This window comes from Octopus bimaculoides, chromosome 10 (genome assembly GCF_001194135.2).
Source record: "Octopus bimaculoides isolate UCB-OBI-ISO-001 chromosome 10, ASM119413v2, whole genome shotgun sequence".
In the NCBI taxonomy this organism is placed as follows: domain Eukaryota; kingdom Metazoa; phylum Mollusca; class Cephalopoda; order Octopoda; family Octopodidae; genus Octopus; species Octopus bimaculoides.
In genome coordinates, this window is record NC_068990.1 from 88,959,172 (window position 1) to 88,977,814 (window position 18,643).

The following is an 18,643-nucleotide window of genomic DNA, read 5'->3' on the forward strand; positions in this document are numbered from 1 at the left end:
ATATATGTGTGTGTGTATGGGTGTATATATGTATAGATATCTGTATGCATTTATATATGTGTACATATTAGATGTACACCTATATATATACATCTACACATATGTATACATATACATGTATGCATATAGATCTATATCTATATATATCTATCTATACATATACGTGTACATATACATGTATGTGTATACATATACATCTCTCTCTCTCTCTCTCTCTCTATATATATATATATATATATATACACCATTAAAGTGAAAGTATCTGTCATTACAGTATCGAAATGTGATTGTTTCAGTTAGTGGAATAGTTTCATTTTTAAAGTGAAAGTATTTGACATGAGTGTTTTTGTTTCACTTTTGACACGTAATACTTAAATAGTGGAGGAATATTATGTTGCCGTGGGCTCGAACTCTGCAAGAAGTTAGAAAAATTTTTTGACTAAAACACAACTGGAACCCTAAGTAAGGCATGTGTAAAATTTGAATGAAATTGGTTGCGTAGTTCTCGAGTTTTAGGGATTCACACACATACACACACAGACAGACAGACAGACAGACACACATTCTCATTTTTATATATATAGATAAATGAGACGCATAAATGACTTTTAGTGCTGATGCTTCAGTTGCCAAATGATTTCTTTTTCTTTACCTAGATTGAGGTGCAAAACAACAGTGCCAACATAAAGATGACTGTTCTGAATACTTGTGAGAGAGCAGTCTCCACTAAAAGCACCAAGGAGAAAATAGTGATATTAAACACAACATCACTAAAATTGTTATTTGGTTACACTATTGGAGGTATAAACTTAAGACGTTAATATCTAGAAGATAGTATGTACTAATAGGAATATATACGAGGAGGTAACCGGAATTGTTCTCTGTTTCACACACACACACACACACACACACACACACACACACACACACACACACACACACACACACACACACACACTATACATATACATAGACACACATACACGCACCCCACCCCATACATGAAAAAACCTGTAAAACATTTTACCTGAAATTTTCTATCTCTGCGTTTCTGTATTCCTTTCTGAAAGTGGATTTGTACAGTTCCCAGGTATCATCGTTCGGAATCCAATTTGCCGAAACGAAAGTAAAAACAGCTATAAATGAAAGCAAAGGCAACATCATATCAAATAGTGATGAGGAAATATAGAGAATATAGAAATATAATGTAATATACTTTGTGATATATCTATATCTATCAATATATATATATATTTATGTGTGTGTGTGTTGCGGAGCACCGATGAAGGAATAATCTGTAATTGTTTTCCAAGAAATATATAGGAGAGAATGAAGCGTAGATAGAGGTATAAAATTATAGAGAGTAGGAGAAAGAAGGACACACAAACGAACCAAGAGAAACCATCCCATTTTAGATGAGGAAATTTAATATTTTACAAGTGGAAAACAGCGCCAAAAAGTGGTTTATTCAATGAGTAAGACAGGAAATTCAGGAAATGGAAATTAGAGAAGAATGACAAAAAAAGAGAATAAATTACAGCTGATAACACTGAAGATCAATGAATAAATAAATAAATTTTGTCCCACGACTAAAATATATTATTCTTTTAGTATTTTGTTAAGATTATTTCTACAGACATTCTATAGGCAGCACTGATTTTTGCTACAACGTTTCGTATCGAGATGTCAGATGTGGGGAGACGGTGTGATCGAGGACAGAAGTGGGTGACGGGTGTATGTGCTATGTTTCGTGGATTGTTGTCCCTTCTTCGGCACTCATCTGGCTCGCTATTGCCTCCGAACACATTGCTTGTATGGCTACATCACGCAGCGGTGTTGAGTTGTTGGATGTACCAATTTGCATATTGGACGCATTCCTGGGGCTGGTATGTAGACATTAAAGATTTGTAGGTGCGTGGTGCTTCGTTGTGCAAACACAGTATACTGTAGGGTATGATAAATGTTTCCATAGGTTGGTGCCACGTTCCGTTGTGCCAGCAGTGATCTTTGCATTGTTTTGTTGAGGTTGTTTCTACAGATGTTCTATGGAACTGTTGGCCAGACTGATTTTTGCTACAGTGTTTCGTATTGAGGCGTCAGGTGTAGGCAGACAATGTGATCAAAGACAAATGTGGATAATACCAGCCTCAGGAATGCGTATAATGCGTGAGTTGGTGTATCCAGTAGCTTGGCACCGCTGTGTGTGGTGGCTATGTTGGCAATGTGTTCAGAGGAAGTTGTGGGTTGGATGGGTGCTGATGGGGAGAAGGAAGCCCCCGAAGTGTGGTATGTACACTCGTTGCCAGCTTTTGCCTTCGATCACGTTGTCTGTTTGCATCTGGCGTCTCGGTGTGAAGCATTGTGGGGAGGTTAAGTGCTGGCTTACAGTTCTGTAGAGTGTCTGTGGAGGTAGCCTTAACAAAGTAATGTGGGGAGCACTGCTAACGCGATGGAGCGTGGTGCTGGCTTGTGAGAGCATTTAGTATACCTTGTAGTGTGTTGTGTTAGCATAGCGAAGTACCACGTACCTACAAATCTTTAATATTCTTATAGCGTTTTGGAGCTTTTGCGTTGAATTCAGAAAAGTCTACAATATTTCTCTTTCAGCTTAGGTTTTTGTGTCGTGAGCAGTTTGGTTTTCAAAGACCAATATAATCACGAATCTTTTAAAATAAAATCGAAAGGGCATATCTGTAATTTAAAAAGCATCTCAGTTTTACTTCTACAGTAATAATCTCAGCCATGTCTCTCTTGAGAATCCAACTGCTATCAACAAGCATACTGGTAGCTTGTTGAGAGCATTAATGCTTTTCTGTTGTAGAAATATCCCGATGAAAATGGTCATCATGTTCATTGTTTATCACCCCAGATTTTCTGGGGAAATGTCCAAGTGAGAGTTAAGGAAATGAACCTTTAATAAGGTTAGGTTAGATTTAAGAATATTTCAGTTAGTTTTTGTCTTTGCCATTTCCCCACAAAGTTTACTCTGATGCTTTTGAATCGTTTCCATACAGTTGCTTCATCACAAATCATCTATCTTTTAGACCTCATACATTTTAATTTTCTGATATGAGGGCCAACAAAAATCCCTCTTTAATCGTGGCATTACTCATCCAGGGAAACTTATTTTCCAAGTATTTGAACCCAATTTGCGTTTTATCCATTGCCTTTACAAAGTTTTTTTGAAGTCCAAGCTTTATGTGCAAGAAGGAAAGAACATTTTCCCAGATCATCAAAATATTTTTCTTACCTAAAACAAGTGAGATGCATTTTGCCAGTTATTCTGAACGTAGTGGTTTTGCTTGTCCTACTGTTTTACTCAGCCGAATGAACAGTACTTAGTATAACCTAGCAGCAACTTCAAGTTGTCATATGAATGTTTTTTCATGTTTGCAGCCTGTTTAATAGGTACTGGAAGGAATGTATATTCATTATGAAGGACGGATTTCAAACTCATCTGTAAGGAGTCAGCGAATAATCGCCACTTGTCAACATTACGTTTAGGATCAAGAAGCCTGCATCTGAATTAACATGTTTACAAAACATATTCATCTTCAGAGTAATTCATTGAATTCATTATAGCGGCTACAGAAAGAACAAACTTTGGCGTCTTAATACAACGCACTTTGGCCCTTCTATTTGATAAATTGAAATTGGTCGTTCAGATTTCCTTGTAATGGGAAATGTGGTCATTGGGAGGAACAGGTATCCTGGAATATCGGATTAGAAGCTTCGTGTGATTCCTCAGCATTTGAAATGAAGTACTTAGAGGAATTTGATACTAGATGTTGAACATCATGGTGAACTTACGCTTCATTGCAGAAGATATATATTGTCTTTGAAGCGATCCCATTTGTATTCAAAGGACAGATTAATCTCTCTTAATGCTTGGAATAACAGATGGCATGTGATTTGAACGATGTAGTCATCCTATTAGTAGACTTACACATGTCATACAACAAATGTGAGGAGATCAATTATCGTCCTAATCATCTCCTTTACGACATTTTTTTTACTAATGGTATAAAATAGTTCTGGTGTTTTAAAGTTAGATCATCACCTGTACAGGCAGATTAATTAGGATAATTCATATAGTTCCACAACCCTACAGAGCATCTACATGAACACAATGCTGGTGTAAAATCAACAAGAAGCAAGAGACACTATCTGTTAATAATGTTGCATTTACAAACAGATCTGAAACTGCTCCATACATAGACCCAAGGTTCATGTCTGAAGAAATCTAAAAACGTTCGCTGCCCAGACTAAATTTGCCTGCAAGCATAAATTGTAATATTTTTACGTAAAATAGATATAACATGTATATCGACATTTAAATCTTTAATTATACTCAAGTTAATATATTATATCATTATTTTCTTGTTTGATGACTATGTTAAATGAGGAAAAAATAGATATTGCGTTACAAGAAAACTAAGCTTGATAGGAAAAAATCGAATTTCAAATTTAGATTGAGTATTAAAATGACACTTAAAACATCCATCACAATACTTGTGTCAAATGAATGAAATACATATCTCTGTGTTTCAAATGATCATGAGGAGCGGATTAACATACAAAAGGCAACTTAGATTGTCAACCGGGCATTACGTGCTAAGGAACTCCATATAATGTGTATAGGATCTTCCCATAATGAAAGGAGAACGTGTAAAATGAAAAAGAATTTCGATGTGAAAATTGTTTGAGTAGCGTTAAATTAATTTTAAATTGTGGCTTCGTTGGTGCATCAGGAAGAGGAAGAAGTGAAGTTGTAGGGGCTGTTTGAATCAGGCAACGACATTTTCGCAGTTATTCATTCTCCACTCAGTTAACACGCCGTGGGACTGAACCCAGAACACATCCACAGACAGAAATTCCCACATATATAGTAGATGTCCAAGTGTTAGTGTTATTGTATATGTATCGACAGAGTCTGTGGGATTAGCAACTTGCTGTATATTATCGTGCGACTTGCCTCTGTACTATTTCTTGATTAAAGTTGTAGAAGCATATACTAAATCTATAAGTCTATAGTTCTCCTTCATTAAATATTGGCTCAGTTCATACCTGCCTAGAGATGATTTTTGCCTTTCAAAATTTAAAGGGCCAATAAAGCATTGAGCAGTAATATACTAGGCACAATAATATATGATAGGAAGAGTTCATTAGACAATGCCCTCCATCCCTTAAAAAACATTGTGTTTGCGTATATGTATATGAATGTTTGATTGTGTGCATGTACTTATGTGTGTGTGCATACTAGTGTGCGTGTGTTCACACGTACTAATGTTTGTACAGATATGCGTATCTTCCAGAAGATCCGTTTGTTGAAGGTCTGTTTGTACGACCATTATGGGAATTAATAGAATGTAATTATGAAACAATAAATCTCTTGTGAGTTTCATTCAACAACTGATTCATTGTTTGCAACAACATTTTTTAATGAATGTTTCAAGCGTGCCACTTTTATGCTAATTCTGAGTATGAAAGCATATATTTTTCATATTTGTAATGTTTCTGTCTGCGTTCGTATCTATTCTTGTGCATTTATTTTTGTCTCTTTGTCATTGCTGTGTGTTGCTTGTGTTGTATATTCAGTGTCCTTTTTTTGGGTACCTTTTTCCTGGGAATATACAACAATGGCAAAAGAAATTGACATTGGCGTACAAACAGATTATTAGATCCATAAATCGAAATCTGTCTGGGCTTCCAATATGGGCACCCACTGAATGTGATAAACGGATCACTTGCACCACTCTAGATCAGTTCTTCTAATAGAAGATATGGAGAAAATCCTAAGAAATACTGTAAATTCCATTTATCTCACCGAATTCTATAGTTCGGTAAATTATTTGATACAGGCTATTTATCCATCCTATCCCGCCATACAAAGGATTAACCCACTAAACACTATTTCAAGTTTAGTCATTTACTTAACGTTCTCAAGAGATACACAAGCAAAATGGTATGATTATAACCATATTCAAGTTTTCCTTTTCCTCTCTAGGCTCTTCTTTTATTTTATCAATTTCAAGTACGAACTCATTCAGAATTATTTATTTTTAGTCATATTTCTTTATCAAGTTCCGACCCGATAACTGGAAAACATCTGTTAACCTTCGAACATAATCACTGCAATAAGTATATACAACTAATCAACATTTCAACAACTTCAAACTGGACACTTTTTTAAATGCAGTAAGTTAGACTTTATCTTCAATTCCCACTTGTTTATATCTTTGACAAGTCCTTATTCGTTATCATAGGTCGAAATCTTGTTCTAACGTTTATGCAAGTCATCTAGATTTTTAAACGGAGATAAAACTTTATAATCTCTCTTTTAATTTCTGATTGAACTTATTTCATTTCACTGATACCATCAATGTTATTGGGAAAGTGATGAACACCACATTTTATCATTGTATCACATTAATATTGTTTCATCCAAATCAGCGACGAGTAAAAACAATTACGATATAATGACACTACTCCCAAAGTAATGAAATGTAATATAAAAATAGAAACTTAATATAATAGCACAAATTCATAATACAATTAATTTAATGATTTAGCCTAAAATCACTATGCTGTGAACCAAAATCATTATATAAAATTTCACTACAACAACAAAAGTTACATCAATATTTTAGAACCAATGTAAGACGGCTAGCTGGCAGAATTACTAACATCCCGGGCAAAATACTTAGCAGCATTTCGTCTGTCTGTATGTTTTGAGTTCAAATTTTCTTGAAGTCCATTTTGCCTTTTATCCTTTCGTGTAAATGAAATAAGTACGAGTTGACACTGGGGTCGGTGTAATCAACTTACCCCATCGCCCGAACCTGCTGGCCTTATGCCAAAATTTGAAACCCATATTTTAGAACCAATGATATAAAATATATTTTATAGTGTTGTCTTCCAACATGGTAAATGCCTGAATCCGAAACTGAAGAGCAATTTTCTGGTGAAAATAAAGTCAATTGCATGAATTGATTGATTTCAACCAGTTAATAAGGTTCTAATGAAGGATACGATCTGTCTCAAATCATACCAGTTCGTGTATTAAGACTTATTTTAAGCTGTTACTATTTGACGGCGACCTCTTAAGCGAGCAGTATGCGGTTGTCCGTACACACTGTTAGTGCACAGGTGTGCCATCCCCGACTCTACCTTGATGCCTATGTTATTAAAATATCTTGATTCTATTGGATGCTGAAAATTTTTAGTTTCTGTTTACCATATCTATACTCAAAACTTTGGTCAGTCCAGAGGTATAGCAGAAGACACTTTCCCAACGTGTCGTGCATTGGGACTGGACCAAAGATTACATGGTTGGGAAGAAGCTTGTTACGCAAACAACCATGCCTGCCTCCACAGTATGATTGTGTTCTTTTGTTTTTAATAAATCAGCCTAGAAGAAGACTTGCAATTGCTTTTAATCACAAATACTTTGGAATAAAGAAAACTGATACATACACAATACACATACTAATTATTAATCAAAATACCGATACAAATAGATGTTTACGTAACTGAGTTGGGATTTGGAAACCTGAATTAAAAGTAATACATAAAGATTAACAAACTACTGTTGAACACTCAAATGTCGAATTATTAATAGTAGTTTGACATGCCAACATCTTTTTTAATTCTAGAGTGTAAATAAAGAACTGCATTGTATATTTATTGGTAAAAGTAACATTTATGCTCGAAGTGTTCGATAGGTATTCCTAGGCTGAGACTGGGGACGAAGTTCTCGCAAACTCTTTTGAGCAAAAATCATAAAAGTCACAATATATGAGATACATAAAATATGGAGAGATGCAAAAGAAAAAAAAATGTTTTTCATTTCAGCTGTTGTTTCTCGCACTGTAGAAGAGCTACTACAAATAAAAGTTTCAAACGTTTTAAGTCTCGTCCGAATCAATCATTTTATGAATACGCTCGTGTTTGATCTCAGAAACGCTTGCTCAATGAACACCCATCCTATGATCCAGACAGAATTTTTAAAAGCGTGTTTAAATATAATTCTACCAACAAAAAATATATTTCATTATAGTGATTCTCCCTCAAAAATTGTATTTCGTTATTTCAGAATGCTGCACGTATTCAATCACAGGCCGCAAATTTCTCAATCCTGACAAGAATCAGAAATGTAAAAACAACATGATTTCAAATTCTTCACTCATGATGCTAGTAACCATATAATGCAATATCATGTAAAAAAAATAGCTGCTTAATCTAAAATTCCAAACTCACAGTATCGCCAATTGCAGGGAAATTACATTTTCCAATCCGTGACATTTGAGATATTTGTAGGTGATGGGCAATTAACCACTAAGTTCTTAGTTTCTTTGGCAGCTCATCTGACTGAAGTATCAGAGATGAGATTTATGAGGATGCGCTCGGCTATTGTAGCCTTGCAGCTATCCATGGTAATACTGCGGGTGATTTGGATTGCTTTCATGGTTTAGTGATTAGAGTATTCGGCTCACGATCGTAAGGTTATGAGTTCAATTCCCGGCGATTAACTGATCGGATTAACTGGAGCCCTCGTCGTCGTAACCGTTTTATCCTTGTGTTTAGTTTTTAATGCAAAATCGCAGCAATATAAAAGAAATTCGTATGCTATTTCTCTTCCAAGAAATCTGTAGATCAGATCTGTGATAAGTGAACGAGATGAGAAACAATGGCTCCAATCGAATGCAGTATATCAATAGACATTCGACAATTTTGAAGTTCATCTATTGTTTGTAGATGCGATTTCATTGAAAATTGAGAGTTACTTGTCTCTTTATCACGGCTACAACAGTTCCGGTTATACTAAAAATTGTCAACATTTCAGTTTTTTGTCGGGTCTGTCAACATTAGTAAATGTGGAGATATGTTTTCAAACTCTCAACTCTATCGTTAATCATTAGAACAATAGATAGTGTATTTTTAAGCTCTTCATTGTTTGTTGTTCGACACATGAACTATAGAAGCTAATGTCCTCATTGAGATCTCTCCCTAGATTAAACCTGTCTCTCAAACTCGGTATTGCCCATGATCAATGGTTATGTACTGTTTTTTTACTTGTTTCAGTCACTTGACTGTGGCCTTGCTGAAGCACCGCCTTTAGTTGAACAAACCGATCCCAGGACTTATTCTTTGTAAGCCTAGTACTTATACTATCAGTTCTTTTGCCGAACCGCTAAGTTACGGGAACGTAAAAACACCAACATCAAGCGATGGTGAGGGGACAAACTCAAACACAGACACAAATACACACACACACACACACACACACACACACACACACACACACACACACACGACGGCCTTCTTTCAGTTTCCGTCTATCAAATCCACTCGCAAGGCTTTGGTCGGTCCGAGTCTAAAGTAGAAGACACTTTCCCAAGGTGCCACGCAGTTGGACAGAACCCGGAACCATTTGGTTGGGAAGCAAGGTTCTTACCACACAGCCACGCCAGCGCCTTTATGTTCAAACCAGTTTATGTCATCCATAATTATTTCAAAACAGAACTTTTTTGTACTATTTAATGTGCACCATTAGAATAACAGCGGCTGTATTTTCAAACTCGCTAACTGCTGTCGTTCACTTTATTTTCTAACTCTTTTCTGGTCGACACATATCATCATCATAGCAGATGTATATATTTTCAAACTCTCTACTGGATTTCGTAAATAACTAGAAAAATGGAGGCTACATATCCAAATATTTTACTATCTGTTGTTAAATTTTCGTAATAGAGGTTTTTGAATTTTTTTCTCTATGTCGTTTAATAGAACAAAATGAGCTATGCTATCAAAATTTGTCAAATAAGGTCATAATGCTGACCTTAACGTGTAATCTCTTTCTGTGTGAATCTGTTTCTCGTATATCTTTGTAAACAGTTTTCTTATACCCGAAATATCGGGACCATTAAATGTTATAAGATGGCCATCCAGTACCTTTATTCGCGCACTTTTTAAAATGCATTTTCATAGTAGTTTGTTGTCGTCTTCTAATAGATTGGGTTTTATATAAATACTGTGTAATGTTTTAACCACGATACAACATTCTTATATGTAATAGCTGAATCACCGCCCTCTGGGCGGTCGATTCAGCTAGTACATATCTAAACTTCTTTTTGTAGTTTGAAAGTAAAAAGTGAAACTTACTATAATTTTCTTAAAGAATTTCTTTATAGATAACGTTGTCAGTGTAGATTCCTTTCATACCCTTATACTCTGAGTCCAAAGCCAATATATGCACATTGTTCCCAAAACTAACTCTGCTGTTGGCAACATAGAACTGGCCATGGTTGAACATAGGTGTTGGCAGGTAAATTCCAACTTTTTCTAAGGTTTGACCCTAGAATTTGTTTGATGTTATTCCAAAAGCTGGCTTCACAAGAAACTGCTTCCTGGAAAATTAGAACGGGTAGTTTTCAGTGGTGATCAGTGAAATTCGTGGTAACATTATTCGGATTCCAGCATGTGTCCCATTGGCTACTTCTGCTTCAATAAGATGGTTGTGCAGATTCAAGACTATATATCGTGTTTCGTTTCAATGATCTCCTGCTGGATCAAAGTTTCTGAGCAGTATAACAGAAGAGTGCTTCTTCAAAACCAAAATATGTGGTGGAAATCCTGATGGATTGAGATCATTGATCAGTTCCAGTCTCGTTTTCGTGTAACGTGTCACAGCTTCGATAAGTTCTACTATCTCCTGGTAGAAGTTTCGACATGACAACTTTATTCACTTCTTCAGCAGCCTTGTTTATAGGAGTAATGATGGTTCTGCTGCTCATCCATAGCCCTTCTCTATATTTCTCATAAATACCCCTGAAGACTATTTCACAAAGGTCCTGTAACTTTGTAGAGTCAATCAAATGCGGTGGAGGAATAGATATTTTGTATTCACCAATTTCTTGATTGATAGGAAATGTTCCATTCCCCAGCTAGTCAAGATAGGATGCGAAAGCAGTGTCATCACTGCAAGAATTTTTGACTCTCATATTGACAGACAGCCGCAGTCTTTGAACATGGTTCCAAATGTATGACTTTTTCTAAATCAATTTATATAATGTGCAACATTATTTGCTTTTGCCCAAATATTTAAACTCATATTTTTCTCCTTTTGACCCCAAGCATGCCACATAACACGTGTATTCCTTCTATATAGGTCGAAGAAAGAATGCTCAAGCTAGGTATATCTATCTTTAAATTATTCTTCTCGTTGCTCTGGCGCTGTGTTTATAGGTACATCCCTCATGCATTACCATGAATTTCTTTTTAATTCAGTTCCCATTAAATTGATATATTCTCAATTTGTTAGAATTGTAAATACTTTCAGCCGAAGACTGTAGTTCGCTTGCTATTTGGCATGCTTTTCGTTCTGTATACAACTAACATTTTTTTCCCTTTCTGTTAAAGAAATTACCCTTGATGTTTGAGAAACGTTTAGTAACATGAAATCGGAAATATTTCGTCGTATCTGTTACTAAATATAAGCTGAATAGTGGGGCTAAAGTAGATGTTCTCACCATTTTTTGCGGTTTCTATTAAGATTTTGTTTCGCTTGTTTAAATTAAACATTATTCTATTTATTTTAATCAGTAAAAAACAATTTAAAAGGAGCAGAAAATGATAGTTTTCTGATAGAAAATGTTTTAAATAAACCAAAGCAATTCATTCAATGTGATTTATAGTTTTATTTATCAAAGTATTCATTTTGTTGTTTACACAGTCGGGTAACTTGCTTGGGTAGCAATGCCGCACATATTATTTTGGTTACGAGCCATCTTTATGTATCCTTTCACACCCCAACTGCCGCCCCAGCTGAAAATATAAAATGCAATGTTAGTAGAAACTAGCATATATTAGCATATATTAGTATATATTAGCATATATCAGCATATGTTTAAAAATAACAACAAAGCAATTAAAGAACTCTTCAGTATTTTTGTGTAACATGTTTCTGAAATTCTATACTTAGGGGATAGAAACGGTAATCGAATATAGTTAATCTCACTCTATACTTGATTAGTACTTTATTTTATCGACCCAGAAACAAAGTCGACTTCGGTAGGATTGACTATTTCCATAGTTAAACAATATTAATATCCAAAATAGATGCAAATCTTCAAAGTTAGAGTGGTTTGGTCAGTATATTCGATTAACTTAATCCCAATATTCAGTTAGTACTTTGCACTCCAGAATGATGAAAGGCAAAGTTAACCTTAGCAGGATCTGAAGCTCAAATCGCAAAGAACCAGCTACTTTGTCAGACTTTCTAACGATTCTACCAATCCACTGGCCTCTGAAATTTGTTAATGTTTCATAGAATTTTACTATTACCGATATACCGAGAAAAAATAAACGAACTATCAGACGAGATTCTAGTCAAATATATACCAATAGAATAAGTACCAGTCTTAAAATATAAGTTCTAACGTCCATTAGGTCGATTTGATCGACAATACCTTTCAAGGCTCCACCCCAGCATGTCTATAGCCCAATGACTGAAGCCAGCAAAAGAGCAGAAGATGATGTGTGTGTGTGTGTGTGTGTGTGTGTGTGTGTGTGTGTGTGTGTGTGTGTACGCGCATGCGCGAGTGTAGGCGTGCATATGTATCTATGTCTATGAATACACACACACACACACTCACACAAACATGTATGTACATACGCACACACGATATATATATATATATATATATATTTAAGTATGTTTAGAATAATGAGTACTTAGTGAATATATAATTAGCACTAACACACTCACCTGTTTTTCACGAGCCAATAATCCTGACCATTATCAGTACCATAACCAACAGCAAGCACACCATGGTCAAGGGCTGTGGCACTGCATCGAGATTCCTTGTAAACGCCGTGTTTGTAGAGCTGGAATGACAGATGACCAGCGTCGATAGCTACAGAAATGGGGCCAACTTTGGCAACTGCACTTTGTAGAGAGTCCTCACTCATAGATTTGACATCGACGTAGCCGGTATCTGTAGCAACTACATCACTTTTCTTGTATCGGCATTTGGCGTCCTGTAGTAAGGTATAGTTAAAAATACGACATAGTGAAACATATCATGATGACTTAGAAATGGCAAATTTGAATGCAGTATAATATATACAATAACACACACATACACACACACACACACACACACATACACACACACACACACACACACACACATACACACACACACACACACACATACACACACACACACACACACACACACATAATGTATATTATATCATGATATATTAAGATATATATAACATAATATATAGTAGTAAATGACTACCATCTGACATAGGTCTGAATAAAGTCACAATATAACATCTCACAATATCTAAACTATAAACATGGAACTAAAGAAAGCATTTTGTGCCTCTTCACACCAGCGTCTGATGTGACTTCCACCCTCCTTCTACTCTGTATATATTGATATGTAAGCAGATAGACTAAAAATTGTCATGTTTGTTATTTCTAGTTCCTTTACACCTTATGACTTCAAGTTTCATGCCCGATGTGGCTAAAAGAAATAAGTCTGGTACAGTTGGATTATACAACACTAATAGAACATTATGTAACAGACTTCCAATTGGTTATATCCAGTATAGTTCGTGTTGAGCTTCGTATGCAATGGTGATCTACATAGAGCATTTCAATCCAATTCGACTATTCTTTTGAAGTTGACGAAGTAAAATTTAGTATCGTATCAGACCTTGCTAATTCGTTATTCTTTTTAAGTTAAACTATCTGATATCTTAGGATTTGGATCTTTTCCATGTTACTGAAATGTACGTGATGTGTGATGTCACCGGTGTTCTGTTTGCTTCCTCGAAACGAAATAGCAAAAATGTTACACGGTGCGAAAAGGCGACATTATCTTTGTTATTGAGGTCGTCTCAGTCAAACATAAACTGCATCGCTTAGAATTATTATTGATAAAAGTAGCTCCGTCCAAGATAGACTATATAATGTCAGTAGACACATCTGAATGTTTCCATTGCCAAATATGTGTCTAACCACATTCTTACAACACAAATCTACATACATACAAACATACATACACATATACGCACATACGTGCAAACATACGCACCCGCACATCGATATTTCTGTGTGCCAATATGAGATTGGTATGCTCTCTGTGGCAAAGAAATCTAAATGACGAAAGAAACAATAATCTGAGGCCAACTTACTCTTCCTTCATATGGATAAGATGCTTCAGAATCGATGCCAAACTTCTTGATGTATTTGAATGCATTGTCCATCAGTCCTCCTTCACAGCCGTTATTTCCTGGTAACAGTGTAAAACAGTAAGACAAGCGATTCAGTTTTAATCATTTCAACAATTTACTAGGAAAACACATTTTTAGTGTGTGAAATTAATCACCCAATATTTATTCAATAAAGTTAACGTTTTGCTTTGACGTCTCACGGGCAATTAACAAGTGTTCACGAAGTTATATACTTTGATCAAGCTCAACCAAACATCCAAATGTAACAAACTATTTTATATATTCGCAGACTGAAAACAGTTTCGAATAGTATTGAGAAAAATGAGGTAGGAACTTCTTCAGTCTTAATCAGTCGTTAATCCTCAACAAAGTTCATATTAGAATCATGCTGAAGTACTGTTCACATATATGGGACAGAAATGCTTCCAAGCATGCACGCATGCACAGTCACACACACACACACATACACACACACACACACACACACACATACGCACGTACACATACATACACACACGCCAAGACACACGCACGCAAACACAAGCAGACACACGCACATGCACACACACATGCATACATGCACACAAACACACGCACATGCACACACACACACACACACACACACACACACACAAGCACACACACACAAGCACACACACGTACCTACACACACACATGCATACATGCAGATACACACATGCATACATGCAGATACACACATGCACATGTACACGCGCATACACAGACACATACACACACATATAAATCTTAGACTGATATCAAAAGAATGCTTTTCTACAGTTCGGTAATATTCAATCAGCATATCCTAAAAGAAAAACACATTCATAAGACAAAACCACAGAAAGATCTGTCAAAATAACTAAGAAATGAAACAAGATTTAATAAATGGTTTACCGAATGATCCGGAACAATCAACCAAGTTTTGTTCTGAGAGAGAAACCAGTTTTCCAGTTTTCTTAAATATTTGTCCTTCCAGAGAACCAGTTGTAGAGAATGCCCAGCAAGAACCACATTGAGCCTGAGAATATAGGCAAATATATTTAATTATAGGGATTGATAGTGGTACAGGTGCTGAAAATGATGATGATGACAATGGTGATGATGACAATGGTGATGATGATGATGATGATGATGATGATGATGATGATGATGATGATGATGGTGGTGGTGGTGGTGATGGTGGTGGTGGTGGTGATGGTGGCGGTGGTGATGATGATGATGATGACGAGGAGGAGGAGGAGGAGGATATAAATAGTGTGAACCTTAGAAGCAGAGACACTATATATGTGACAAAGTAATTGTGCCGTATGTGTAACGCAAGGAAAGGAAGAGGAGGCAGCTTCTTGATATTGATTTCAAATTTTGACACAAGGCCAACAATTTCGAGGCAGTGGGTACCTCAGTATTTTTTTTTATCGATCCCGGAAGGATGAAAGGTAAATGCGACCTCGGCGGAGTTTGAATTCAGAACTTAAAGACGGACATAAAAATAATAGTTTTTGTCAAAAAAAAAATTTTGTTTGTCGTCGCTCTTTGGTAATATACTGGCAACAACCTCGGTGGTTCTTCAGTTAGCCTAAACTTTCCAAAACACAATCCAATGGCCGGATTGTAGGTATCCTCACTCACGACTGTGCAGACATAGTTGGTACCACACCTGAAGAGTGGAGATTCCACCCTCCATCCAAATCCACCGTACCAGAGTCACACAAACTTGTAGAGGAGACACCGATTATATCTAGCTGATAACATTTGGTCTTCTCCGTTAGTTTCTACTCTTTACCTGTAAGGGTTGCGCCATTCCAATTCACAATCACTAACCAAAGTGTGTACAAGAGGGACTCACATATGGGTCCCGTAACACGCATCTTTTGTGCTTCTAACCAACACCTACCAGAACAAGTTGCAGGCTTATTTCTGGCTGTAGAGTTATAGGTGAGGACTGCAAAATATGTTTTAAATGGAGCCCTCTACCTAAGACCCAAACGCATATCTTGTTAATCGGACGATGTAGTATGGTTATATTTCCTAACCTTTTGTTTTAGTTTTGCAGCTCTTTATGGTCTTATTCGTGCCAAGTTGGAATTTGTATAGGACCCGCAACAGTATAATGGTGGTTGCTTGTAATAAGACATGAGAAAACTCTACCCTCACTACCCTTCCAGAAATAGCTGGGAGGGAAGACGGATGGATGGGCGGAATAATAATAATGGTGAGGATATATTACCTGATTTTTAACCTCTGTGACGTAACCTTTTGTTCTCCAATCGACTGTGTCAGGTAAGTCTTTGATGTTATCGTTGGCAAAAATCAATTTTGGTTTGTAGGTAGTGAGATTCCTGGGAATCAAATTGTTCATTCTCTGTACAAACTCCCTGTTTTCCTGAATATCGTAAGAAACGATGGCAAGAATAAACAAGAAAAATGTAATAAAAGCAAAAATATTAAAGAAAAAACACAAGAATGGAACAATAATGAAAGAAACAAGCGTAAAGGTTAATGTAATAAAAATGTAAGAAAGAACGTAAGGACAAAAATGTAGAAGTAAAAACAGTAAAAAATATTAGAAAGATAGAATTCCAACGATCATTTACGCCCTAATTTACAATTGATGAAACCAATATTAAGAATCATTACAAATATACTTCAATCCACATTTCTGGTCATCACAAACTACGTTAACTTTTTATAAAGTTTAGCATTAATTATTTTGATAATGTATGCTGCCGTAATAACTAACATAATATTGCAAAATGATATTTTGCAAGCAGTATCAAGGATTACTCAATATATGTATCATAAGTACACATTATAAATATATACAAATTAATATACAGTATAATCATATGAAATATATAAGTACATTTAAACAATTTAACGTTGCCTAGTTATCATGATGATCAGAGTAAACGTCTTTAGTTTTGCAGATGACTGCGGAGTTAATCTTTTCGGCAACAGTCAGTTAACTGCAATTATACTAATGTACTACCATAATAATAATAATAATAATAATAATAATAATAATAATACAGTGCTCCTTCTTTATAAGGCTTCTCGCTATACCGCGTCCCCGCATATAACGTGGGTAGTTTGATGGACCCTAAATGATTTGAAGCAGAATTTCAGCGAATTTCAACGAAATAAATACCTTAATCAACAGCTTGAAAATATTGCAATCGGTTACTATATAATTGGGTGCTAATTTCATGTTTTGTGTGCATAATTTATTTGATTCTGTGATGAAAACAATACCTTTTTGACCAGTGAGCGCTTTTGACAGTTTGTTTTCCACGGTTTGATTGGATTGTTTGAAGAAGCTTCCACCAATCAAAGGGTTCGAATTAACACCCTGGAGGTACCATATTCCACTTCATTCATTACAATTTCAAGCTATCTTGCAGATATTAAAAAAAATTTAAGGTATGACTACACAATGCCTAAATTAAGTACCAGTTGCGTACTGGGGGACTGGCCCTCTCCACAAAAAGTTCGGGCCTTGTGCCTAGAGTTGAAAAGAATAATAGTAACATGGGAGGCAAAATTGATAATCTTTAAAAACAAAAATAACTTTTTGCATTAGCAACTTCACTAACATGCAGCAAATATTCAAATGTTCATTTCAGTATTATTTTAATAATTCAAGGATACTATAGACCTTGCATTTAGTCCCTACCAAGCTTTAATAGCTTTCTTTTCTGCTCTTCTATTTTTCTAATTTGTGTTTGTGCGCGTGCATGTGTGTGTATGTGTGTGTGTGTGTGTGCGTGTGTGTGTGTGTGCATGTGTGTGTATATGCGTGTGTGTGCACGCGTTTGTGAATGCGTGTGTGTGTTTGTGTGCATGTGTGCATGTGTGTGCATGTGTGTGTATGTGTATGTGTGCGTATCTGTGTGCGTGTGTGTGCATGTGTGTGTGTATGTGTGCGTATGTGTGTGCGTGTGTGTGGTAATCAATAAAATGTTCGATAGTATAGAATTTATTTAAAAATCAAAAAATCAAAGATGCCTTCCATCCTACTATAGATATTGACATCAATTGACATGAAGATGAACAGTTCAGTCTAAGTAGTTAAAGTAAAACTGCAGTCTCACCAAATCAGCATATTCATTGAGTCCTAGCCAGTAAGTGTGGAGGCCCATGTCAGCTTCAAGGTTGTGTTGGTTTACATATTGAAGGTTCTTTTCCCAGATGACACGTCTGCGAATAAAAAAAATTAAAACATATAAAAGTTTAAGATCAAATTAAATTGAAAATAGGAAATCTGTATGAGAGATGGAAAAACATACGCGCGCTTAAACAAACACAAATTGATACACCATAGCTTTATGTATCTTCACATATGTGTGTGTGTGTATATATATATATATAT

At 35.8% G+C, this 18,643-nt stretch overlaps 2 protein-coding genes across 2 annotated transcripts in view; both read right to left on the minus strand.

The window, feature by feature from the left end:
* Nucleotides 1–1,309, minus strand: part of LOC106869391 (procathepsin L) — a 15,132-nt gene extending 13,823 nt beyond the window's left edge. Inside the window, exon 1 of the mRNA XM_014915113.2 lies at nucleotides 1,028–1,309. Coding sequence (XP_014770599.1) covers nucleotides 1,028–1,164 — 137 coding nt within the window. The 5' untranslated portion in view covers nucleotides 1,165–1,309. The remainder of the gene's footprint in view (nucleotides 1–1,027) is intronic.
* Nucleotides 1,310–11,684: 10,375 nt separating this feature from the next.
* LOC106869412 (procathepsin L) overlaps nucleotides 11,685–18,643 on the minus strand; it is a 10,825-nt gene continuing 3,866 nt past the window's right edge. The window contains exons 3-8 of the mRNA XM_014915142.2: nucleotides 18,366–18,471; nucleotides 16,502–16,657; nucleotides 15,169–15,292; nucleotides 14,215–14,312; nucleotides 12,770–13,041; nucleotides 11,685–11,826 (exon numbers count right to left, since the gene is read on the minus strand). Of these exons, the coding sequence (XP_014770628.1) occupies nucleotides 11,727–11,826; nucleotides 12,770–13,041; nucleotides 14,215–14,312; nucleotides 15,169–15,292; nucleotides 16,502–16,657; nucleotides 18,366–18,471 (856 nt within the window). The 3' untranslated portion in view covers nucleotides 11,685–11,726. The remainder of the gene's footprint in view (nucleotides 11,827–12,769; nucleotides 13,042–14,214; nucleotides 14,313–15,168; nucleotides 15,293–16,501; nucleotides 16,658–18,365; nucleotides 18,472–18,643) is intronic.